Here is a 27,834-nt window from a genome sequence, read left to right on the forward strand (position 1 = left end):
CAATGCCATTTTCTCTGCCCATGCTGTAAAGATCAGAGACGAAATTAAAGGTTGGTTGGGGTAGGGGTTTTTAAGGTTCTGATTTTGAGTTTCTTAGTTGTAATAAAAGTTAACATATACATGTAAGAGGACACTTAAAATAGATGATAAAAGTACGTTGCATACACACAGGATCTGAAGATTTTTGTGTTAATAAGGACATTTCTTTGGCTCAACAGGGATAAGATGCTAATATACCCTCTTTATTGATAAAAATGCAGTTTATGTTTTTTTAGGTAAAGTCGTATCTAAATTTCCCTCCATATAAGATCTAGATTAAACTCTATACCCTTCTGCTTAACACAAATAAACCCCCAAAAACCTAAATAATTCAGTAATTTTCAGTTTAAGTTTTCATTAATCCCTTTAGCTAAATGAAGAGAACAGCTCCTGCGAAAGGTTTGTTAGCTGGTATTAATTGTTACCTTTTTTGGGGAGGAAGGAAACGGCAAAAAATGAGTTTAAATTCATCTGAGATGCTTTTGTTGTTCATGTTCAGTACTAAAGCAGAATAAGACAAAAGGCAAAAAGAGGAAAGAGTGGCAAAGCTAGAAAATGCAAATTTCTGTCCCCTGGCACTGGCTTTCACTTGGAAGTTTCTCTGCCATGGACAACCTAGAAAAGCGTGCAGCATTACCACATTTTTTTGACCTCTTCCACTATTCATCCAACTGGAAGTAGCCTTTCTAATCACAATTCACAGGAAAAGCACTCTTGTGACCACTCATAGGCAAACTAGACTCTTTCCAGGAAAGTGGCTAAAATGGAAAAGGAAAAGGGAAGCTGAAAGAGAGGAAAAAGGTAGAAGGAAACCAATTAAATAAAGATGGTAGAAACCAGACTGTCATCTTCCGAGCTGCAAACCAGTCTCTGATCCCTACCCTGGAATCCACACTTCACACTGGGATATTGGGCTGTATCAGGTTGGAAGAGCAGCCTTAATCTCACATGGCTAGTATTCCAGAGTTTGTATTTCAAACACAGCAATCCTAAAAGGAATCAGAGGCTCACATCTGAAATGTTTTCAGAACTCAGCCAAAGCAGCTGTCAGTAACTAATGAATTCTCCTCTTGGCACTCTCTTCTCTGGTTTGGTGATGATGCCAAAGACCACACAGTGTAGGACTGTGAGGAGCACAAGAGCCACATGGTGAAGCTCATTGCCTTCAGTCCCGTTGAACATCTTCATTAATCAACAGCCAAGAGATGCTGCCCATGGAGACCAGTGATCTGAGACACCTAAGAGACAAACAGGAGTCTGAGATTCAGCTACTTGGAAGTTTGTAGGTCTGGACCAGCTACTGGAGAATACCATGTCCGTGGAACAGGAAGAGGCCCAAGCAACCAAATCAGAGTGTGGTTGTGAACCTTGGAGGATCATATGTCTGTGTGTCAGTAGCTGGGGAGAGCTGTAAGTTCTGGGGTCAGCTCCTGAATAGACTGTCTAAGCCCAACTACTGGAACAATCAATATTTTTTATGCTATATATATAAAAAAAAAAAACTTATGCATATGTATATATTCTACCAGCAGACTTGGATCCTGATGAGGCAGAGAGGAGGAACAGAATCAGACTGCCTGTGCTGTCTATTTTGTGGCACTGTTGCCTGTTTAGGTGGCAAGGTACAGCTTTTTCCTTCTGTTGAGTTATTGATATTATCAGGAATACATGATCCACCTCTGGAATGGTTGAACCTGGGGACACGTTCCCACAGCAGCCTTGCATTCATAGCACAACTGGATTCAACAGCCTGTAACAAAGACAAACATGCAGTTGTCTGTTTTTAACCACTGTTTCTTCCTTTTCTATCATTGGGCTAAGAATATTTTCTGTCCATTCACACATTCCCTCTGCTTCCAGTAGAATGAACAGAAGGATCCTGACAGCATGAGAAAGGTTTCTTGTGTCTTCTGACCACAGAAAACCATGTATCTCAAAACTGTGTTTAAGGATAAAAACCTACATAGATTCCTCTCTTTTTCTTGACGTATGGAAAAAAGGAAGGAAGAGATCTTTAGGTATCATGACCAAAATGTGTTTGGATGCTGATACGTTATAAATTTTTTAAAGAAAATCTTGTGAATGAGGAAGGTAAACAAAAATTGCAGGCTGACAGATTCCTCTTGATCACTAAGTACTAAAAAATGTAATTGTTTCATTCAAAGCCCTTCACCTTCATGATTCAATTGGTAGATTAGCTTTGCCTATAAGACAGGATAACAGAAAACAAGAAAGAGCGCAAAACCACATTCTCTTTCCTCCAAAAATCTGTTACTGAACTTATCAAACCTTTAACTCCAATCTGGTGACTTTCAGTGGTCTCTTCCCTTCACATTCCCAAAAAACTCAAAATTGTTGCATTAAGGATGTGATAGGGTCTACACTTGCCTGTTCTTTGTTATTCCTACTGAATGAACTTGCTATGCATGAATTTGTGTATGGCCCTCATGAACGTGATGACATTGTCTGACTTTACAGCTTTGTGACAGCAGATTTTAAAAGCTCATCACTGACTGACTAAGGAAGTACTTTCTTCCCATTGACAATTGATTTCCTACCTGGTTTCACAGAATGTCCCTAGTTCAAACATTGTAGGACTTGATGAGGCATTCACCTTGTCTATCACCATCATGATTATATAAAAATTAATCATGCACACACAGATATTTATAGTCTTTTCTCCAAACTACAGAGTCCCAACCTTGTTAGCTTCTCTTGGTCAAACAGATGCTTAATCCCTTTAATGATTTTAGTTGCCCTTCTCTGTACATTTTCCACATCTACTGTGTCTTTCCTGAGTTGTGGAGACAAGAACTATGCAGCATACTCAAAATACAGCTCAGGGTTTTAGACAGCAGTGAAGTGGCATACTCTGGTTCCTTCTTTACGCCCTTCCTGATGATGCCCAGTATTTTATTGGCACTTTCAGGTGTTGCTGTCCATTGCATTCACGAGCGCAGGGAAATACCAGAAGTAATGTCAAGACGTACTTCCTGTATTCTAACTGCCAGTACTGAGTTCAGTGTCATGCAAACATGCTTAGATAATTTTTTCCTTAAATATAACCCCCTTATATTTATCCACACTTGAAGCTCATCTGCCATGTTTTTGCCCAATTTTGTAAAGTCCTTCTGGATTTCTCCTCCATAGCACAGTGACAATCTGTCAGAGTTTAGTACCATCTGCAAACCTAGAGATTTCCCTGCCCACTTCTTTCACCCTGTCATCAATGAAGATACTGAATAAAACTGGTCCCAACCCTGAGCACTGGAAGACCCTGCTGGTGATTCCTCCATTCTGAAAATCCTATTTTAAACATCCTATCTTTGCCTTTAACCAGTTCTCTTCTAAACCCACGGCAAAATAATTTCTTCCACAAATTAAGTTTTTTGAACATCCAAATGCCTTATTATCACCAAATCCCCAGTATCCATGCACTCACTGACAACCTCCTAGGGCAGCAACACTTTGATGAGGCAGGATTTTTGTTCACAGAAGCCACACTGGTTCTTCCCTGACAAATTACTTCATACTTAGATAAATCCTTAATGATCTTTTTCCTTCTTACTGAACCTACCATTTCACCATGAATGGAGCCCAGGTGCACTGGTTTGAAGTTCCCCAAATCACTCTGGAGCATATTTTGCGGCTGGAAATTTTGATGGCGCCTTGCCAGTGCCATGGCACCACAGCTACTCACAATAAAATACTGACATCCCATTCACATTTTAAAATAAAACAGAAAATCTCAAATCACAGATCCCATGGTTAATAAAAATTTTACATTTCATCCTGTTTTTTAGAAGTTGAGATAAAAATCAAATACAAAGTAAATCTTCAAAAAAAAAATTGATTTTAAAAACCCCAAGCCATCAACACCGAAATTAAAATAGTCTTAAAAGATACATTGTATCAAACGGGGCTAAATTGACTCTAAGTTATATAGTTATTGTAGAGTTAATGCACCTTTTGATCTTTGATGGAGGATTAATTCAAACAATCAACTGTCATTAGTAAAAGGGCTCTCTGTAAGCACCAAATTCCACTCTGATTATACCCAAAATTATTTTATGCAGTACATAATCCTAACTGGTAGTATAACATACATATAGCTGAGCATACTAATCTGCCTTGGTATATACAGTGTGTTTTGTTTCACTTTATCCACCTTCTGTGAAAAGCTAAACTTTACATACTGCTTTCCTTGATTATAACTTGAAAGAGATTTTTCCATTGCCATTTAACTGCTATATCTGAAGTCTGAATGTACAATGACTGAGAGAGGCTGATTTCCATTGATCTCAAAGGTGTTCTTGCTAATACTGATATAGATGTACTGCATCGCCTGAAAATCTTATTTTCTGAACCAAAAATTAGTTTCTCGCTTTAAAGACATGAAAAAATATAGCAATACAAAGGGAAAAACAATACTTTTCTAAAGTGGTAAAATACACTGCCACCTCCAGGGGCCTATTAGGCTTTGCTGTGATCTATTCTCTTATTTAGAGGTGTTAGTTCTCAAATCAGTCAAGCTAGGCTCCTCCAGAGGAAAATTTTGTTTTTAAAGAATTGGATGCACCTAATTGTGATCGATAGGATAAGCAGAGCAAGCCAAAAATGAGCAGGGCTACCTGGGTACAACTTACAGCAAGGGAGAATGTATCTGAGAAAGCCTTGCAATGTGCTTCAGGCACTCTTGGGTTGGTTCTTCAAGATCTCCTCTTCTTTCTTCAGGTTCAGGTTTAATGAACTCCAGATTAGATTCTGGAAAGTCAATCTTAATTACAAAAAAAAAAAAAAAAGAAAAAAAGAAAAAAAAGTGATTTTATCAATATGTGTTGTCAGATACAACTGTCAATTAATGTTATCTTGGATTTGTATGATAAGTACACACTATAGGACAGAAAGAAGGAAGGATAATTCTTCGGGGATGCTCACTGTATGTAACATGTTACTTAAATGTTTCGGTGAGAAATTCAGTCTACAGAAATAAGTGGAATCTAATTTTCCTGCGAGAATTTCATCCACTGTATTTCAATTTAATTAGAACTGCATGAACACAAATCAGGAGCAATCTTTTCCTTTTCCCTTCCTTTCCTGGTTTTTAAAGGGGTGGTTTTTTTTAAGTGGAAAACTTTCACTAAAGTAGATCTAGGTTTCTTGGAGGTTTTTTGCTTGTTTGTTCGTTGTTTTTTTTTAAAGTAGGGATACTTATGATTGCATTATAACTTCTGGATGTCCAATTTCATATATATTATAGAACATCTACCAATTTTTCATTCTTTACATTTTCGTGTGACATCAGTAATTTAAGGTAATGTTTTTTAAGAAATAGAGAAAGTAAACATTCAACCAAAATGACAGTGCTTTATGTATTTGATAACCTCAGTGCATACATGTCTGAAAACTCAGGTTGTTCTTCAAACATTGGCTCAGTTTGCATCCTTTTTTGGTTTATTAATGCTCACCACAATCTCTTATCTACTTTTTAATATATGTATTTAACATGCAACACTCTTCTAAAGGTTAAAAAAGTTATTCCCTACAAAACAGTCACATCAGAAATTGAGATCATCTTTAAGGTCCCTTCCTACCCAAGGTATTAATTCTATGAAAATCTATCTTAATGACATTTCCAGCATGTTCCCAAATGGTGATACTGCCACATGCATGGGAATAACTGAAAATGAGAGATCTTGTTCCATTTCTTTCAGCAAAGAGAGAGATTATAAATTAATAGCCATTTACTGTCTCAACATCTCTTTATTATTAATAGGGGGAGCTATTTTAAGGCATGGTCTTTGACTGAACTCCTCAGACTAGAAAATCCCTATTTGCTTGTCTGTTAAAACTAGGTTATTTTTAGGCCAGGCTTTTTTTATCTGAATTTTTAGCTGCTTTTACATGTACTTTGCTAATAGATATTCAGCTTTTTACTACAGAAAACAATTGCCTTTGCCCTTTAAGCATCCAGTTGCTAACTTAACCTGGAAAGGTGGCAAAACTATCATGCAGACTTAATGTATTCTCAATACTGAGAGCACCATTCTGCCCAGATTATGGGAGTACTTTGACCAGGGCAATGACTGTCCCCCTGTACTTGGCACTGGTCAAACCCTATTTTTAGTTCTGGGTCCCTAAGTACAAAAAAGACACTGAGGTGCTGGAGAAGGGCAATAGAGCTGGTGAAGAGCCCAGAGACTAAATTATATGAGGAGTGGCTGAGGGAGCTGGGGTTGTTTAGCCTGGAGAAGAGGAGGCTCAGGGGAGACCTTATAACTCTCAACAACTACCTGAAAGAAGGTTGTAGCCAGGTTGGGAGCAGCCTCTGGTCCCAGGCAACAAGTGATAAGACGAGGACATAGCCTTAAGCTGCACCTGGGGAGGTTCAGGTTGGACATGGGGAGGAATTTCTTTATGGACAGTGTTGTCAGGCACTGGAATGGGCTGCCCATGGAGGTGGTGGAGTCACCATTCCCAGAGGTGCTCAAGAAGTGGCTGGATATGGCACTTAGTGCCATGGTTTGGTTGAGAAAAGGTGGTGATCAGTCAAAGGTTGGACTCGATGCTGGAGGATTTTTACAACTTTAGTGATTCAGTGATTCTGTGGTCAGCATGCAGTCATCGAGGGAGAACTATACTGACACCTCTTAACAACTGCTTGTAGCCACTTTCCTTTATGCTGCTCAGTCTTATTGTAAGCTGTATGTTACAATTACAATGCCACAAAAGCTCAGATTTGACAGGGCAGCTGTTAAGTCAAGTACCACGTCCTTTATTTGTGTCAGAAGTATTTTGGGAACCAAAAAATTCAAGTGCTGAGCCGTTGATTTGTGTCAAAAGTATTTTTGGAACCAAAACGAGAACAACAAAAATTACCTTACAAAAAACTTCTCTAGCCCTCAGAGGTGCTTATTTTGATATGGAAAGCACTAAACATATTTGCCACTGCACAGAATTACAGACTGTCATCCTGAAGATTAACATGCTTTCTTTGTGTGGCCTTGAAAAGCTGCCTTCTTGCACTTTGTTAGAGAACAACCCTTTGCTTTCCCCGCTTTCTTACCTGCAGTGTGACCGAGGTTGGTGTGTCAGTGCTGCAGATGCCCGGGGTAATCATTGCTGTGGGTGTGCTGCACAGCGTCATGCTGAGGAGCACAGCTCCATGAACGAGCCGCCTGCAATAAACACAGAGAGAAACAGGAGAACAGGTTTTATTGAAACTACATCAAAGAACGTGGAACTGCAGAGCTTAAAAGACAAGCAAAAGGAGAACAAACCTTTTCTCTTTATGTGACTGGTATAAATCTGGCCTCGATCAGTAGAGGTTGCATCTGCTATCTCTGCTGTCTCACTGCTATCCCTGCATTTGCAGGGTTCATGACACAAATCACATTCCCAAGACATTCTAAGCCAGCTCTGCACTTTACCACTGACTTCTTGTGAGACAGGGATTGCCCTTTAAGCTGGATGTAAAATAAGGATAATACTGTATCTATAAAATTTTCTATCTCAAGATTTAATTTTGAGGATAAATATGTTAGAGACTGTGAAGTATCAACACTGTGTGAAAAGTGGAGGGCAGCATACATTTATTCCACAAGAAGAAGAAACTCATGGCAATCTAATGCAACCATGAAGGATCCTTGCTGATTTTATGTGTAGATGGAGGGGAGGAGGGAGTTTGATATCAGTCTCCAAAGAGTTGAAAGAAATTTGAGTGGGACAGTTTGTACCACATATACCACATTTGGTTTTCGGACAGATGAAAGATTATAGTCTGAAGTACCAGTCTGAGCACGACACATACAAGAAAGTCTTATCAGCAAAACAGGCATGCATGTGGCCTGCAGATAAGAAAACCAGCATGATTTGGCATGTTAACACTACTCAGTCCAGAGAACCTGAATATAATCAGAAAGTTTGGGTGAAAACTCTAAGCATAACCAATCGACTCAAATTAAGAATGCAGTACCTGAATAAAGAAAGAGAGGGTACCCTGGATTTAACCTTTCGTTTCACGGAAACACAGAGTATGCTGAGTTGGAAGGGAGCAATCATTGTGTCCAACTCCTGGCCCTGCACGGGACCATCCCCAAGAGTCACACCATGTGCCTGACAGTGTTGTCCAAATATTTCCTGAACTCTGTCAGGCTTGATGCTGTGACCACTTCTCTGGAGAGCCTCTTCCAGCGCCCAACCATTCTCTGGGGAAAGAACCTTTTCTAATATCCAACCTAAACCTGTCCTGACACAACTACATGTCATTCCCCTCGTGTCCTGTCACTGGTCACCACAGAGAAGAGATCAGTGTCTGCCCCTCCTCTTTCCCTCATGAAGAAGTTGTAACTGCAGTAAGGTCTCCCCTCAGTCTCCTCTTCTACAGGTGCCCTCAGCTGCTCCTCACATGGCTTCCCCTCAAGGCCCTTCACCATATTTGTGGCCCTCCTTTGGATGCTCTTCAACAACTTAATATCTTTCCTGTATTCTGGTGACCAAAACTGCCACAATATTCAAGGTGACACTGGACCTATTTGTCCATATCTTAATGATCAGTGAGGTCAGAAATTTGATTATGTTCAGCATCTCTACTTTTACTGACAAACAATTTTTATTTATATCTCTTCAAACAGTGCTCAGTCATAAAAACTGAGAGATGCACTAGATAACCTTCTGCCCATTGCAGCAGAAAGAGACAGTCAGAAAGGTGGTTTGAATGCCCAGCTTTTACCTAAGAGTAGGTACAAGAGAATCCAGATGGACTATCTGATCCCAGCATGAGTTTACAATGTTGCTGTATGAAAGTACCTCTTGAACTGCAAACTGAAATAAATTGCTTAAAGTGACCTGAGGAAGGTCTAAGAAACTCCTGCAAGGTCATTGTTACAGTCCACATAAATTAGTATAAACACAATTCAGGACTAATTTTCTTTTTTTACCTCTCAAGCTGTTCATGTTTTTAGTGCAAATATTTCATTTTATTGTGAGAACACAGCTCAGGAGGATTAAAGACAACCATTTTCTGAAGTTTCTTTTGCAGCTGTAGGTACATTTGCAGGGGAATGGAGGCAGAAAAAGAGCTGTGATGTGAACAAGAGAGCACTTGAGGGAAAGCAGCAGTTTTGTTATAAGAAGTTTTTCTCATTTAGGTCACTGATGTGAATGTGGAAATGATCAATGGTGATTCAAAGTTGTTTTCCTGTGATGTGTACTCAGATGACCTTTAATAAATGAGTGGCATCTCTTCAACCTTTGTTGACATCTTTGTTCAAATCTTTGTTGACAAAGATTTACATCATCATGTGAACTAATTGGCACTTTTGTTAGAAGGGAGAGGAGTAGCTTAGAACAAATGAAAATGAAGACTAAATTATCCTTCTGAGCTCTCATTACTGCTAATCACTCTCATATTGTGCTCTAAAACTATGGGGGGCTTTAAAAAAGAATCCATACAGTGGTTTTTTTTCCTGGGAAACCCGTGTAGACAAATACAAGAAGTAGCACAGACCTCAGGAGTACTGTAGATGAGTTTATTTGAGACATTTCCTGAGCTCATTATTTCAACTCATTTACACCCAGTACTAATGTGGCTAAAGACCATCCAGGAAGATAAAGAAGAATCATCAGATGGGCTTCACAGGGTCCTCAACTGGAGAAACAGTAAGTAAAGCAACTTGCCTTTGCTGGACTGAGACTATTTCACAAGGTAAGGCAGATTACAGGGCTGTGAGTAAAACCAAAGATGCTAAGCCACTTCCACTGTGTGGAAATAACATCTCCTCAGAAAAAATGAATTTTACGAGACATATTAATGCCTTGTATATGAAGTAGCCTAATTTATAAATTTAGAAATAAGTGAGCAACTTCTGTATCTTCCATCAGTAAATCACTCTTTGGAGTAAGGCTAAACTGTAAACAGAGGAGGTATTTTTTAAAAGATCACATCAGCTGAGAATTAGGGTGTATGTTTCTGAGCACAGCTTTCCCTAGCAATCTGTTGGGCACTGTACACACTGCACAGTCAATCTTCCATCACTATTTTTAGAAAAAGAAGCGGGAGAGTGTGCAGGATAGATGATGGTTTCATGCAACAGCTTCAGCATCAAGCACATCAGAAGGTGAATAATGCTGACGGAAAGCCCTGGAATTGCACAGACTCTCAGCTCTTGTTTATTACCAGAGATAAAATAAACTTCCCATCTTATCACAGAAGAGGACACAATTATTTAAAGGCAGCTCAAGGCATCCTAACTAAACGAAGTCAACCTGTCTCCTGAAGTCACATGGCAGACTTCCCTCACCATACCCTGCAAGAGGAAAGTTCTGTTGCTTGCTCTGTCTGATTTGGAAATGCAAATTCAAAATAAATTGTGGTGTTGGAGTCAGTGAAGTCAGAGCAGTGGACACTACGGGGGACATTGCAACTCCAAAATTGCCCCAAGTGATGGATTTCTGATTTGTTAATTAGCTCTGGATCACTAAATTATTCAGCCCAAGAGACAAACAGTTTCTGATGTGAAGGAAGGGAAAGTTGACACACAGCCTTAAAAACACTCTTTAAACTGCCTCTTGTGTCTAGTAAGACTTCTTGTTACAGAAGCACCATCAAGGGCTCTATTGGCATTGATTTAGGGCTACTATCTGACTGAAGTCAGCTACTTGATAGGGCTGAGAAATGCAGATTTGGAGGCTCACCTACTGGACAAGTTGTCAGCTGCACTGATTATTACCGTGCTCATTCCCAAATGGATATAACATTAGAGTAGAGTTACTGTTTAGGCTGGATATACCAGGAAAATTAGGACAAAGTACTGTGTAAAAATAACTTAATTATCCCCAAACCCAACATTATAAGTCTTAGAAATTCAGAGTTGAGGTTAAATCCAAAGCTCCTAAAATATAAAACTCCCCATAGCTTATGACCCAAGCTGTCTAAATTCTGCATTGGAATGATACTGTGAAATACCTACTTCATTACAATTACAAATACTACAGAGCTCTAGAAAATTCAAAACAGAGACAGAATTTTCAACTGCAAAGTAATGCTAAGTGTCCTATAGACATTTGTAAGGGCCATAACCTTGATCCCCACAGTTTCCAGGTTAAATAACTTCCTTAAATTTGTATAAATTTGAAATAATATTACCAGATTATTTCAGACTTTTAAAACAAATTTGCAGGTACATTCCTGATTACTTCCTAAATTTTCACCCAAAAATGTAAAGTTTAAGTTTACAAGCAATAACTTTAAGGTAAATAACTACATTCAGGCAACCTTTGGAGAATATTTACCGGAAGTAATTTTTGTAAAGGGTGAAACTAGTTGTACAGAAACATCCAAAGTTGATAAGCAACACACGTTTGGTAAAGACTGTATATCCAGCAGCCAGTCACGTTATAAATTTGCACATGGTAAGGAAAATGACAGAATTAGAGTTCAGGAAGTAATTAAAATTAAGCAAATTTGAAATTTACTAATCATCTGTTCACTGATGAGTCTTTATCAACAACAACAAACCTAAAATAGGCCAAATTCTTGAGTACATCTTTAGGTATTGTGTGGTTTCAAAATGGGCTAGGTATGAAGAGATTGTAATAAATAAATCATGCACTTTAAATATCTAGATTTTGCTTCTTTGTAGATGTATATATATTTTTCATACACTCTGCTTAGTAATTTTTTAGAGGAGAATTGGAGTGCTGAAATCTCAGAAAATAACTACAGCTTTTTAATCTGGCAAGAGACTTGACATGGTCTTGCCCAAAAGCACGAGGAACTTCACACTTCTTGAAAAAGATGAAAGGAATTTGAATACTTTATATGTCAAAATACATTCATGCTTATTCTTCAGTTCAAACTAAACATAAAGAATTAAAATATGAAGGACAGAAGTGACCATATAATGACAATAATCACTTCAGAAGAGAAAATAGGTATAAAATTTACAGAGATGAGTAAACTCAGAATCTTTTCAAATAAAGTTTTCTTTTGCCCTAAGTCACTAGTAGATCAAGGTTCCTATGTAATATCTGAGAATAACCCAAACCTGGGTTTTTTTCCCCTTCTCTCTTTAACATAAGCTACAGTGAGCTTGATCAAATTCCTGTTTTTAATCAGAAGATACAACGGGACAGAAATGAGAAACTGTATTTTTAAAATGTTTGACATTTATTGTGCTTCTCCAATATTTACAAAACAATCTGACTCTTTTTTAATTTTTTTTTCAAAAAGCATCTGAATAGAGAAAGAGGGGCCACACTCTGTCCTTATCTTCACTGACACTGAGAAGAACAACCCTGAGAAGAGACCAACTGAGACAAGAATTTGAACAAGGATGTTTGATGACCCAGGTAAATACCTCAGGGCTGCTGGCTTCTTCAAAGAGCTTACTTCTGTCCTTTCCCCAGTAAATTAAATCCTGGACATAAGAATGTTAAGACTTTCATAGAACTCACATTCACCTCTGACAAACGGTCTCTTTTGAGAAAGTGGTATTTTCCAAGCTAAAAATGTTTTGTCAAAGATTTTCTGGTCAGATTTCTTTAATCTCTTCACATACATTTACAGAGTTTGTTATTTAGAGACCCTAATACAATAATCTTTGCAGTAATACAAGATGCTCTTGACATATTAGCATGACACTATAGGTACAAATCTTTTCTTGGTACATACTTTCAAGTTTGGAAGTACTTTATTGAAATGAGTCTTACAGTTTAGTTGCATTCCAGCAGCAAGGGGATTTTCAGGGCAATTCTTATTTTTAAACCAATCAGTCTATCAATTGAAATCACGGTGAAAGAATAATTCTGTGGAGCTGTGGTTAGCTAAAAGAGGAAAAAGCATTTAGGCTTCTTTGTGTTAGTAATTACTATAATTGCAAATGACACAGCTATCAGATTAGGGGGTGTTGAACATGCTATTCCTAAATCACTCCTCCCCAACAACTCACCCTTCATTTCTGCTTTGAGGGGTCATTTCAGCAATGATCTCTACAATTACACAGCAAATGCATGGAAAGTAGCCCTCTCTCCCCTTCCTTGTGCTGATTGTGCGTACCAGGAAAGAATGGAGCCATTTTTCAGTAAAATTTTTGAAACTGTCTGGGTGATTTGGAGATTTCCCCAGTGAAAATCAACATGCTTGCTTTGATGGCATACACTAAAAAAATCACAGGTTGCTGAGGGCTTTCAGAACTTCCAAAAATCATTACTTTTGGACTCGAATGCTGAAAAATAAGAAAATCTCTAGAACAGCACAGGTCCTCAAGAAGAGGATCCCCACATAGGTACCTTTGGAGGTAAATGGAATAAGTGTCCCCTCGTTATCATGCCTAATGCTCTGCTTCTGAATGAACGTACTCAGCACGTATCAGCTTGCTGGGGATAAGGGCAACTGAACTCTTCATCTCAAGTTAGATTCTCAGCCAAGATACTCCCTCTCTATTTCACCCTAAACACCAGGATCGTAGAAATACTCAAAATAAACATATTGCATGTTTTGTTTAAAAAAACATACACAGACAAAGAATGAGTAATGTGCTGTTCTTGAAACTAACCATGAAAAGTAATTGAATAAACTGCCCAAGCAATCCTTGGAGCAGAGATTCATGTTTCTTTCCTTCCTTCAAACCACATGCCCTAATCACCAAGTCAGAAAAGAGCAGAGTAATTGAATTTTCTCTAAAAAGATGGAAAAAGCCTTTAGCCCAGTCCAACCTATTTTCTAAGCCTCTCAAGCTTCAAAGTCCAGTGAAACACAAGATCTTTCAAACATGGCAATTTCATTCACACAATCAGACATTTTACTTGTTTTATTTTGCTTTAAGTGGTGATTGCCACGATATACAGAAGTAGATCAAATGTCTCAATATAAGGAAAGAGCTATAGCTTAGAGATGGATGCTAATGAAGGAACTTGTACGTTGTAAGGCTATGGAATCTAAATAAAAATTTTAGTATCATTGTAAAGACTTGATCTAAATTCAGATGTCACAGTGCTACTAAAATATATTTAGGGCACTGCAAAAAATTTACCTTAGTTTCTATACATCACTGCAGAGACACTCAAAGCTACAGGCACCTTTAAAGCATTGTTACGTTGTGTACTGTGTAGAAAGAAGAGGTTAAAAAAAGAGGAGAAAGCTTCTAAAGTGGTGTGGAGAGGTAAAGGTGCTCATTGTGGTCATCACTAACTGTCTCCATTTAAGCAGAATGAATGGGTGTGAGAACAGGAAAAAAAACACCAACCACTGTGAACAAGAGGATAGGCTGAAAAGGATTCTGCAAAGCTACAGGAAAGGGTTCAGCAAGGCCTTTCAACATGCCTACAGAAGTTTATAGTAAGTGTTAAATAATCACCAAAGCCGAGTTCAAAAACAATATATGGCAAAGAAAGAAAAGCTTATGGATGGGGCTCTTACTGGGACATCAAAAGCAGTTTACTGTGACTGTCTCAGTCTTATTACTGCAATGCCCTGAAATGAGTATTTCTGTCTTTTTATATTTCTCCCAAGTTGAGTGCAGTACTATTCAAGAATGGTCTTTTCTTACGCTGTCACACAAAACTGAACTTACTCTTTTGGATACAATGGGGAGCATGTCCAAGCAAGCACTTCTGTATTTTTAGAGGCACTGTTTACTCCCAGTAGTTTTATTGTCAGCATAGTTTCCCTCGGAAGAGCCTTTATTCGTAGAGGAAAGTTGATTCTAAAAAAAAAAAAAAAAAAAAAACCAAAACAAAAAATCAGAAAAGAGAAAAATAAAAGTTAAAAAAAATTGAGCATTATTACAACTGAGTTCTTTCTACATTTGTCTAGATTCCCTAACATATATCAAATTATAAATTAAAGGAGTCACACTCTGAAGGAAAATGCAACTGACAGATCACTTCAATCTACTGATGAATATTGACTTCAGTGGTAACCACCAGAGTTGACAAAGGCAGGAGAGCTTAGTTAAACTTTGCTTTAGAATTACCTTATTAATGAAAGGCTATTTCAGAACAAACAAACCCCTAAGGGTGAATTGTAAATCAATAGTCAGTCATCTGTTGTCTTGTGTCTTCAGAGGAAAACACCACTTAAGAAACCAAATGTTTCTGAACAGAGTATGATAATAGGTCTCTTGTTCAGATGTGCTTTAGTGCTGTGATATTTCCCAACCATAATTTACAGACAGATTTTGTCTTAACAACAATGAGTGACTCATATTTTTTAGTGAAAATAATCAGTTTTATCAATATTCATCTCCACTTTGTATTGACCATTAGCAAACTTGGCTGGTCGTTCCATTTGTTTATATAGATTATAAAAATTCATAATTAAGAATGATTTAAATTCATAACTTAAAATAATTCTAATAAATCAGATACTTTCATGCTGTATGGATAAATCATGCGTGGAATTACCCAGACATTTGCAAATTTGTATTTTCTTTTTCCTGAAAAGATTGTTAATGGTGGGCAGTGCATTTCTAGCTTTTTTTCATGTCTATTCAGTGCAAGCCTAAATTTCTCAAGTGGAGAGGAAAATTATTACACTTTTTCTGTACAAACAAAATCAATATAAGGAGCTAGGGGCTAAAAGAATTATTCCACATTGACAACATAATCATTAAGAAAACAAAAGATCTGCATAATGGAGTTTAAAAAAACAAACTAGAAGATAAATTTAAATAACATACACTGGCAGAGCAGTGCAACTCAGCCTTTTGTTGAAGGTATAGTCATACTTAAAACAGCAAGCAGAAGTAAAAACTGTATTTTAAAAGCATAGTTGCTTGAAAAATATAAGAATTATGGGTACCAGAATAACACATGGTAATAGTATAAGGTAAAATTAGCATAAGATTTTGCCCTTAGTTCCAAATCTGTCAGATTTCTATTGAATTTTGGAAAGTTTCCTTGAATGCACTGAGGAGCCACTGAAAGAAAGTAGAGATTTTCATCTGAAATTCTGAAGCACTCCAAATTAGCATTAATGTCAAAATTTCAGATGATCAATCCTAAACATTTGGAAATGATACAAATTTGCATACCTCTCTCTTTGAATAACAAAGCAAGACAGCCATTTCCCCTCCTTCTGATTAACAGGAACAGGACTGAGAAGCAATTCTGAACTGTCTTCCCACGTGTCCCTGTCTATAGCTTTCAATTTTATTTTCCCTGTCTCATGCCCTCTTCCTTACCCATAATTATTAGAAACAATTATTGGGAAACCAAACTACTTCACACGCTAGAGATGGCTTGTACTGTCTCTTTCACTGACAGGCAAACAACACTGCCCTTGTTACATAAAAATGTTTGACAAAGAGTTGCACTTTAAAGCATCATCCATGCTGCGAAGAGACAAAAAAAATAAATCAAGACATGCATTTTATGATACAGACAATTGTTAACACTCCTTGAGAACCTGGGGCAGTGAAAAAACCTTCACAATTTGAAGAAAGAAAATGATTGATTGGAAACCACCAATCTAATCCTCTAAATGATTAAAAACTATGGCAAGTTAAATATCCCAAGAGTTAAAGTATGAGCCAAAGAGGACCAACATTTCCCTTCCAGTGACATGTGATACACAAGGAAGGGGAATATCTGCATTGCTTTTGAAACTTTGATTAATACATTTCTGAATTTACTCAGTTGTCTCATCCTTTATGACAGTATGAGGCTGAGTCAAACAGAAGACTAAGAAGAATAAAGAGGAAATGGAACACTGTCCAGAAATAAGACACCCTGTGGGAGAACAATTTCAACAGTAGTTGAGAAGAACAAAGAAGCTGCTCCCTGAGAAGGTGCTATTCACAGATATTAGATAAAGTTATACAGCCAAGGGCCTAATATCATAAAAGCACTCAACACTGAAAAGCTTTGGGGCAAACCAGGCTGTGCCCTGAGAAGTGTAAGCAAAACAGACAAGCCAAACAAAACCTGGAGAAGAGGGAAACCCAGTGCCAAGAAAGTATCTGAGATGATGAATGATGGGCTTAATGTTAATCCCACACCTCACGTCTGTAGGTTTAACACAAATTACGGAGGGTGGGAAAAGAGGAGATGGTGGAATAAATATATAGAGAGCAACCAGCTAAGAGAAAAGAAAGAAGATAATGTAAGAGGTCTCAGTCAGTGAAAAATGAAACTGGTGAGAAAATAAAGGGGCAACTTTTGGACTTCACACATTATGTGCTAAATGGTAATAGCCTGTTCAAACTCTGCACCATGGAGACAATAATACTTTTCAAAGACCATACACAAGTTCTAAAGCAAAAGTATACTCACAAAAGTACAAACAGAAGAAACACTAAACAAGACAACCTCTGTACATAGCAAATGATTCCCATCATCCCTGAGAACATTCTGGGAAGGACTGAATAGGTAACAGACTTTAACAGAAGCTCATGTTTATACATAAAAACCTATCAACCTAAAGTTCAGGTGCTAACTGGTTGAAGCACTTGAAACCAGAAACTAAATACATGAAAATCAACAAATGAAGTGAGCCTTGGCTATGGTAGAAGTTCTCTGCCTAGATTCCTAATCACCCAAACACTACTCTCCATATTTTTTCTCCTTTGTTCAAATCAATCTTTATCTCAGATCAGGATTCATTTTGAATTAGCTGGTTTTCGTTTTTGCCCTGATTCCTAGCTATATAGAAAATATCTGACTTCCTAATGTAATAGAAGCTCTTCCTGATGACCTTTTACCACGTGCATTTTCAACAGCTGTTATCAACTGAAAATAGTATATTGGTTAGAATCAAAGTAGAGGGAAATGTTGAAAAGCCTACCAGACAGATATAAACTTGAGGGGTTTTACTTTGGAGTCTATCAGAATTGGATTTTGAAAATTATTTTTGAAACTTAAGAAACAGTAAGAAGTAAAAAGGTGCTCTTACAAACTGATACTATTATATACACCTCTAGATCTCATTTCTGATGTTAAGAGCCTCTTAAAGCATCTAAGACCTATGGAAGAATGGGGCGTGCATACTTGACTGTTTCTTTTTTCAAGAAGCATTTGGATGGAATCGCACACATTTAATAATTATTTTGCAGAGGGAGAGGTTTCAGCAGAAAGCCTGAAGCTTCAGGTTTTACATTTTCATGAAATGGGAGAAGAGCAGTGTTTCTGCTTCTGTTACAGCTAAAAATTTTATTTCTACTCTATCTTGTTATATTTTGTTTTAGAAAAGGTTTTGTAAGATGCATTCCAGAAAGGCTTCACCCACATTTTAGAAGCCAAATATGCTCTTAAGAAATACAATATTTCCCTTACACTTCAGTTATATCTGCCTATATGTACCATAAGAAAGTACTTGACCAAAACTTGCAGAAGGTGAAAATTCCCAAAGAGCATACAAGAATGATCCAATTTTTTAAACACACAGACAGCAGCTACTCCGCAATCATACAAAAGACTGAGAGTTATACACTCAAACACTATGGATTCAACTGAGGCACCAAAGCAGATGTCAAGCCCTAAAAGAACCCTTCTGGATGTTCAGCAGAAGTGCACCCATTTTGTTTCTTCATCATAGGGCAGACCTACTACTCCTCCTCTGTCTGTTAGGAGTGCTGTACAAAAACGTTATGCAAAATCTCCAGTAAGATAGATGTGTAGCACGTTTAATATAAAAAGGTCTTCTCCCATATGACCAGCTTGAAACTGCTGTGTCTTACATAAAGGCAAAGAGGTTATGAATTACACTCTGTATTTAATTGTAATTTAAAAAAACACCTTTCAGATTACTTGTGGTCTTAATTCTAATGTAATCAAGTTGCTTTCAGAGTTAAAATACAGTAAACACTGATGCAAAATAGCAAAAATTTTAAAAACTGTAAACATAAACATGCCATGCTCAGGAAGCTGAAAGAATTTCATACTACCATCAAATCACCAACCATACTTCTCTCTCATCTATTGCAAGTATATTTTTTGTCATCCCATTGCCTTAAACGAATGTTGTTTGAGTGTGTGCTTTGTTTTTCAGGGGAATTATTTTCTTCAGAGCAGACAGGCAGGTGAGAGGTAATTAGTAGCTTTCACACTAAACTTGCAGTCTCAAATGAAAGTCCTAATTTTAAAACTGAAGATCCTTCTTATAAAAAATAAACACACAACTACCCAAAACCAAGCCAGCAAAGAAACAAACAAACAAAAAAACCCAAAAAAACAAACCACAACAGCCTTGCTGGTCTGCAAAAAGAAAAACCCTTAAAAAAATGTTACACTGGGTTTTGAGGCTGCATTGCATAAGTACTGGAATTGGATCCAAAAGCTGGAATTCCTCAAAAGAAGACAGAAACACAGCCTTTAGTTGCATCTCCTTTTGGCTCCATGATGCCACCACTGAACAGAAGCTGCACTCAGACCAGACTTACCCTAGTCCTATTTCTATTCCTCTGGCTACCCCACTTCTTTCTTACTCCCATCTCATTAAGTTTCTGTGAATTATTTGCTCAGAAGAAGATTCATTAAAAAGATTTGGGTGTCTAAGTTTTGATTTTTTTTAAATGAATATTTGATTTGTAATATCTGTCAGACAAACTTATAACAAACACAGACCCAAACTTACTTCTCGTTCCAGTCAGCCAGGAAAAAGAAGGATCTTCTAACTGGAGTAGTTTTGCAAATCTTCACTTGGCATATTATCTTCCCAGCATAAGTTAGTGAACAGGAAAAAGAGAAAACTTTGTAGCTACAAAGGGAAGAAAAAGGAAATGGAAACAACAAAAAAAAGAAGATTAATTGTAATGTACTATGTCCACACAGTAAATTTGGAGTTACAGAAACTTGTGAATATCCATCCTTACATGAAAAAAGAAATAAAATAAAGAATCTCACATTAATGTGTGTATGAAGGGCTGTTTATTTTGGATTATTTGGGGTTTTTTTTTAATTTTTCTGAGTTCAAGAAAAATTCTTAAAACACCTGGGTTTTCTTTCATGTTTTTGTGATTAAGTTGTGGTTTTTTTCATTATTGATTTGAAGGAAACTTTGGACATAAGTTCTGAAGTGTTGCTACTTGCTCATCATATAGTCAACAGGAGATCTCCCACCTGGACAACTGTGACAAGTTCTGGGGCCCCCAACGCATGAAGGACACAGAACTGCCAGAGCAGGTCCAGAGGAGGCCAGAAAGATGCTCAGAGGGCTGGAGCATCTCTCCTATGAAGAGAGGCTGAGAGAATTGGGGCTGTTCAGCCTAGAGAAGGCTCCAGGGAGACATTAGAGCACCTCCTAGCACCTGAAAGGAGTCTACAAGAGAGCTGGAGAGGGACATTTTCCAAGGGCATGTAGTGACAGGACAAGTGGAAATAGCTTCAAACTGAGAATAGGTTCTGAGATTAGATATTAAGAAGTTCTTCCCTGTGAGGGTGGTGAGGCACTGGCACAGGTTGCCCAGAGAAGCTGTGGCTGCTCCATCCCTGGAAGTGTTGGAAGGCTGGACAGGGCTCTGAGCAGCCTGGTCCACTGGAAGGTGTCCCTGAACTTTAAGATCCCTTCCAACCCTGGCCATTGTATGATTCTATTTATACTTACTTTTCCCAGTCTGTAAAAAAAAGGTTAATACTCAAGGGATTCTATACATTCTTTACAGCAGAAGCATTAAAGGCCTCTTGTTGGTTGTCCTCAGACAGTTTTCCAACAGGCTTCATAGTGAAATTCGGGACTGGGGCTATCTGTTGTTTCATGTTCTTCTTACTGAAATATTCTAAAATATTAGTCAAAATAGAGCCACAGAATATAAATAACTAATGTTCTTAATGAGTCTTATGACTTCCAGGTCTTCCTGCTAGTCTCAGCTTTAGATCTCATTCTGTACAAGAATAATGATCATGGAAACAGTCAAATGTGAACAGGAAATTAGAAGCAGTTGCAAACTGAAGGTGCCTGACTTTGTCATAAGAATGATGGTTGATCTCTTCCAGAACATTATAATAATTTTTATAATTACTGTAACACATTTGCTTTTCAATTTTTTCTCTCTTTTTTTTTGTTTATTCCAAGAAAAGGATCTGTAATCTGTAGTACTATGAGGCATCAATGCAGAGAGAGAAAAAAATACTTTGTAAAACTAGAAAAATGCTTCCCTTAGAGTTTAAACATTGTAAACAGTTGGAGGGTAGTTCAGGAAAGAACAGGTTTTAATACTGCTGTTTAAGCAGAAGCACCAATACATAATATACAGATATATTCCTGATTCATAAATCATCAGGACCTAATCCTGGAAAGATTAATGCTTATCCAATGTTTATTCTGACTGAAGTCGGACAGGTTGCTCGAGTGCATGCACTCAACCCATCTGAGGTCTCTGCAGAGCATTTTGCCTAAGCAGCCTCCCTGTGAATTCAAAGACATGACTCTGTGGTTTTTTGTCCCAGAGATCACTTCATATCACCCAGATGTAGACAGGAACCTGATTGGTTTTGGCTGTAGAAACAAATGCAGTGAAACATGAAAATAGCAGTGTTATGCCACTGGCAGCAAATAAGGCACATCTGCGTGGAATTTAAATGAAATAGAACAACAAACAGATAAAAGAAACAAGACGAAATGAAAATAAGTAAATAAATAAACGTTACCAGTTTTGCAGCATTCTTCTGCAACTTGTAATGTCTGCACCAATCTTTTTAATGAGGACAGTAAGACATATTCCTGTCCCCATATAGACACATTCCTGAGTTATAGTATAGACATTACAAGTGGCACAATAATGTTGAAATTGAGAACACAGATATAAAAATTCATAGAATCATAGAATCATAGAATAGATTGGGTTGGAAAAGACCTCCAAGATCATCGAGTCCAATCCCTGATCCAACTCCAGTTACTGTATCATGGCACTAAGGGCCACATCCAATCTCTGTTTAAAAACCTCCAGGGATGGTGAATCCACCACCTCTCTGGGCAGGCTGTTCCAATGCCTGATATAAAAATTGACAAAAAGTCAAGCCATAAAAGTGAAATTGAGAGGGATTTTACATCACACAAACATGACTCAGTAAAGCATGAGATAATTCTCCATTATCTCAAAGAATTAAAAGAAAACCCATTTATCAGATATATTTCTATGCTTATGGATAGGAAAATCAATATGAGATAGACAATGAGAGATGTCAAAATTCTAGCCTTTATAAGATATATATAATAGATATAAAATATGTACACATATATAAAATACATATATATAATGTATATGCAGGGATATATATATTAAAATATATATTAAAACCAGCACCAAAAGCATTAAATGTGACCTTCAGGAAAGGAAAAATCAGATCCATGACACAGTCAGAATAGTCATGCAGTGCAGAAATAAGAATGGGGTATATGCATGTGATTGATGTCAGTAAAAGTACTTGAGGAAAGCAGGTGTCAGAGTAGCAGTCCACATTAAGAAATCCAAGCTGTGGAATATGAATATTGGAAAGACTGGAAATGGGAGATCAAGGAGGAAGACAGATTCTCATTTTCACATACTTGGACATATAGCCTTTAGGCCATATGTAATTTCAAATTTTTCTGGTACAACAAAATGCAGTGGGAATGGTATAACCATTTGAAATCAGGATAGTGATTATAGTTCTGTATTTATTATCTTAACTAATACAAAGTCTCTTAGATTTGCATTAAACTGGTAATTACAGTTAATGCTGTATAGTACACTCTTGCTCACAGTCTAATGCAAATGAATCCGCTGTCATTTGGAATTCAAGGTAAAATGGGAGCAAGGGAAAATTAACTTTGAGAACCACATTTTGACTCAAAAATAATGCTACCACACTGTAGTCCCCTTTCCCTCTTTGAGCACACTGGAGTGGTAAGAGAACACCAGTTTTGCTCAGAGTGGGAAAAGTACATATGTAAATGGACAACTACTTTTACCAAATTTTACCAACACAGAAGAGAATACTCCAATCAGCTTTTTGTTAAAGTTGTCACCCCCTTTCTTTGTTATGTTATGCTGATGCACCAGGTATACTTGGATCTGTAAAGTACGCTTATTTTAATCACCTTCCATAAAGAGGATAGTCAATGCATATGCTTAGCCATGTAATGCTGAATACACCAAGAGCAAAAGTTGCTGAGAAAGCCTCATTCAGGCTGGGTTGGAGCAAAGGCAGCCCTCTGTTTAACCAGGTAAGCTGGCCTCCAACCCTCCCAGTTACCTGTACTGCAGAGACCACACAAAGTCCCAGCCCAAACTCTCTCAGCCTGCAGTGAACACCCATTCCTCCTTCCCAGCCTGAGCAAGTCAGTCATGGAAGCGTTTCTGAGCTCACCCATCAAGGCCAGTGCTCTGAGGTTGTTTCTACTGCTTTCCTTCTAAACTGGTCAAGGGTAATGAGCCAGGCTACCTCCCTGATTCTCCATCACCTATGGGGCCTAGAAGCCTCCTAGTTAGTCAAGCTTAAGTAAATGCACTTTGTGCTAGAAAAACAGTAAAAATACACCCACTCAGCCTCTAACATTAATATAAAAGTATCACCAAAGCAACAGAGCTAAGCTGGTATCTGTGAAAAATATGTGATGAAAGAGACAACATGTCTTCTTGTGAACACTTGCTGGACCCCCTCCTACCTGTTCACCCAGGCTTCTGGGATGTTATGGGCAGCATAAACAGTGAAGTTGAGCTGGGAATCTAGGCTGATGTCTGCACAGGAAGGGCTTTTGGGTATGCTGGCAAGCTGGAAATTTGCATCAAAGCTGCTGCTGTAAACATGGATGAGACGAGAGATGGCAATGGAGAGCTCAGTCACAGCAGCCTCTATTAACACTGAGAAGAGAGAGAGAAATAAATAAAGGTTAGCAATAGGTCATTTGTGAAGAACCATATTTATCTTAAACCATCAGTTAGAGCTTTGAAATGCTTCCCTAATAAAATTTAATTAAAATGACATAACCTACCAACTGAAGCCAATTAGCCATCTGTGCTTCTGAAAGCAGCCTTAGCTCATTTCTGGTGTATCATTAACAGTCTTTCATTACAGTGCTTTCAAATTAAGGCATTTTCAAAGTAAGCATTTTCAACTACAGCAAGTTAGTGGGTGCCTCAGATATGTCATTTCAGTCTGTGAATTTCTGGGCTGGAAGGATTTTTATTGAGTAGATATTTTTGTGATTTCAGCACTAAGTAGCTACTTACTTCAAGGGAACCGGCAATGCAGCCACAGAGTGGAGAAAAGGCACTGGTTAAATTTTAAGACCATAAGCTGTTGCAACTGTAGGTGAACAATTCACAAAACACACACAATAGCAGCTGCAATCAGACACAGCACTTAAATGGTCATGAACTGGTGGTAACATTACACAACAGTGAGCACTGAAATACACACCCATAGGAGTACATATGAAATGCGAGGTGTACCCTTATTTATATCACACCTTTATTTCTGTTGTTTCCTCTGGCTTCAGCTCTGCAATGCCTTTTTTTTTTTTTTTTTTTTTCTGTGCAATTACTGACTTTTATCTATCTTCCCTCTCTCTGTTTTTGGAGCAGCTTGGGATCACCTGATTACCAGTATAAATTAAAATCCCCAGTCCTGGCAGCCTCCATCGAGTGAAGAGAGCTGTTAAGAGCACTCATTTCTAAGGCAAGGGACAGGTTGAGAGAGAAAGTGTCATAGTACATTATATCATTCCAAGATCAAGATGATTAGTCTTCCAAGAGGAAGACAATTTCACCTTTTTTCACCCCTCTAACTCATGGGTTTCTACATGATCAAGAGCATACTCTCACCACTTGTTACCGCTCCTGACATGCTCCCTAAACTTGTCTGGCCACTGTAGTCAGCAGCCATCTATTAGCTAATAGTGACTATGGGGGGGAAAAATGAAACAACCAAGGAATAGGAAGCCTGAGACATCTATTAGTTTTTATACTTGGAATAGATGCAGGAGTCCTGCCCAGCATCTCATACAGATACCACAATTCACTGGAGTTAGCTATCTCAGTTTCCTGACAGAAATGTGTCCAAAAAACCCTATCCTCAGACTGGAATTTTGTTCTCCTTCTTTGATACCTTTTTCCTTCAAACTAGCAAATACTCAGAATTATTGAGTCACAAAATGCATTGCAAACAGTGCCAAGAAATTACTTCAGTCTTCATTTTATAATTTATAATAGACAAATTTTAACTTTTCAGCAATAGAAATATACACAAAACTGAAATAGTTTGACACACAATGGGGTTTGCTACTGAAAATACTGACAGCAAATTACTGCACACATGAAGGACTGCCTAAAGTACTACAACTTGGTATGTTGTAATCACCTTCCACATAAAAAAACTGAATCATTTTAGAGGTTAAGAAAACTTGGTCCTTTTACTCTCTGTGTATATCTCTCTGTCTAGCACTTGTTTTTTAATTACTTTTTTATTTATTCTCTTCAGTATTTTCACCATTTATCATTCCCCACCATAATTATTTTGAATAAATCTTTTCCTCTAATGATTTTTTTCCCCTAGAATACCATTTCATTCTCATAGCCAGTTCTCTTGAACGTTTAATCACTTATTACCTTCCAAATTAAATGTTTAATTTGCACTGAATTCTTTTACATTCCCAGAACTTCCCTACAGTCTATGTGCAATATAGAGCCTTTAAGAGGTCCAGAAGAGGACATCAGCTGACTATTATTTGAACCAGTACTTCCTACCTTATCTGAAAAGTACCAAACTATTTACATTTAGAGCAAACAGCTACTTGGAAGATTCCCAGTCTCCAAGCTGTTCAAAGTGGCTGACAGGTAGATATGGTGTGACAGCAAAATCCCTATTTATGCAAATTGGCCTATTGAAGCAATGATTGTTGAGTGGAACCTTCCCAGCGTTTTCTCCAAAGGAGGGTATAAAACGTAGTTCAGAATCTGTGGAAACAGTTTTAATACAATCCATATCATAGGATTTAAGGCAATGAATCAAATTTTGTCTCCAGAACAAGAAGAAATGTATTATATCTCAGCTAAGCCACAGAAAGAAGGGAATACTCCATGGGCAAAGGATTCTCAAAAAGGAAAGTCAGGAGAAACATACACAATAGGTTATTGTCCATAATATAAAATTTACACATGCCAGGCAAGGAATTGTATAAGATGCAAGATGCCTATCACTATGTCCAAGCTATCTTGTCCATTGACCATGTTTGCAGAAAAACTACTCTCATGATTTGCCTGTTACCAAACGGAATGTTAGATACATAAAAATGAGCCAAGCAAACGAAAACAAACAAAAAACTCAACAAACAAAATAAAAACCACCAAAACTGAGGGGCAAATTTTGAGTTAATCATTTATAACATGCTTCTATCTGGCAGTGATGAGGTGCAAAAAGTTTTCTGGCTGTCAGAGAACTGCCCACTGTGGGGAGATAGGGCAAGGTTAAAAGTCTTTAATTAGCTGCAGACAATGTCCATGAGACTCTCTGCTGAAGGGAGCTGGGAAATGTTATTCCTTTCCCTCTATCAAATTTCCATCTGTCACTTGAGGGCTTGCAGGCTGCAGAAATGGAGTTAGTCTGGACACAGGGCTTGAGACTGGAACTACAGGCTGACTCCTGCTATAGTGGCATGGAAGGGGTAAAGACAGAAATGGAACAATAAGGGGCAATTGGTTCAGCTGCCAGACAAGGGAATCAAATGAATTTCAGCATTATTCATCAAATCATTGGGAGATACAGAAGGAAGATAACCTCAGGAACAGAGGTCCCAAGGTATAAGCAAATGTTCATGTACAACCTGGTCTTCACCTCCAGGATTTTTTTCAACATTCATTTTCTCACTCATGTTAGCCTCAGTTTTAAAAAACTCAATGGTTTCTGTGCCTGAGCCAACTCTTTTTCAACCCCATTCTTCACTCATTAAGACCAGTAGCAATTAACTAAATTAGAGACAAACATCTTGGGTAGGCTGTAAATGTCCATTACTCATAAAACTTGGTCAGCGTCTTTCCACTGTATTTTTATGAGCTGCTGAATAGGATTTGGTAAACTGAAATTATATCGCCCGTTCATGAAGCCAAAGAACTTTAGTGGGTTTTATAACTTTTATGATTAATAAATCTCAGATGAGAAAAGACTATGGTGTTTCACTGATTTACATAGCACAGCCTATGGACTTCCTACAGCAGATTCACAGCTGCAGCTGTGTCAGAACTTATTTTCTAGAAAGGTGTCCCAGGCATAGCCAGTAGGGAGGAGACAATGAAGAGACCACATATCAAAGTGAACTGTGACCAAGATGAATAATCTCACAGCTCAAACCTCGTAATTTACTTATGGTGTGAAATTATTTGCCATCACCTTCTCACTGAAGGTGAAAAGAAATCAGACTTGCAGAAATGAGACGAGAACAAGGGAAGTGAACTTTAACCACAGCTGCCAGATATGCTTATTTCTGACACACTCCTTGTACAAGAAGTCTGAAGGAATAAATTTCACCCTTGGTCAGAAACAGAACAATCTGCACCATCCCTAAAAGTGTTAAAGAATATACGTGAAGGTGCTTTCAAGACTTAGAAAGGAATTAGTGTATTTCTTACAGAAAACCACTTATTTTCTTCTTTTCAGTCCCGTATTACAATTCATGTTCTAGTGCCAGACCATCCAATGGGGCAGGTAATTTGCTGTTACTGCACCAGCAGATGATGTCAATTCATTACATGTTAAACACTCTCTCCGACTCTGTACATGTTTTGTCTGGTTAAAACATGACAAATATCTGGTTGAACAGAATTTGGAATGAAAGCTTAAGACCTTTCTGACACATTAAAAAATATTTTTGAGAAACGGAGC

At 37.8% G+C, this 27,834-nt stretch overlaps 1 protein-coding gene across 1 annotated transcript in view; it reads right to left on the reverse strand.

Moving 5' to 3' along the window:
- The window catches only part of LOC114067902 (phosphatidylinositol 4-phosphate 3-kinase C2 domain-containing subunit gamma-like), a gene marked incomplete at its 3' end in the record, with an annotated part of 125,140 nt that overhangs the window by 50,376 nt on the left and 46,930 nt on the right, over positions 1-27,834 (reverse strand). The window contains exons 11-15 of the mRNA XM_027903656.1: positions 23,624-23,819; positions 19,613-19,735; positions 14,613-14,744; positions 7,106-7,217; positions 4,686-4,816 (exon numbers count right to left, since the gene is read on the reverse strand). Of these exons, the coding sequence (XP_027759457.1) occupies positions 4,686-4,816; positions 7,106-7,217; positions 14,613-14,744; positions 19,613-19,735; positions 23,624-23,819 (694 nt within the window). The remainder of the gene's footprint in view (positions 1-4,685; positions 4,817-7,105; positions 7,218-14,612; positions 14,745-19,612; positions 19,736-23,623; positions 23,820-27,834) is intronic.

Source organism: Empidonax traillii, unplaced genomic scaffold, assembly GCF_003031625.1.
Source record: "Empidonax traillii isolate 1590-97213 ecotype Southwest subspecies unplaced genomic scaffold, ASM303162v1 scaffold987:size331254, whole genome shotgun sequence".
Classification (NCBI taxonomy): Eukaryota; Metazoa; Chordata; class Aves; order Passeriformes; family Tyrannidae; genus Empidonax; species Empidonax traillii.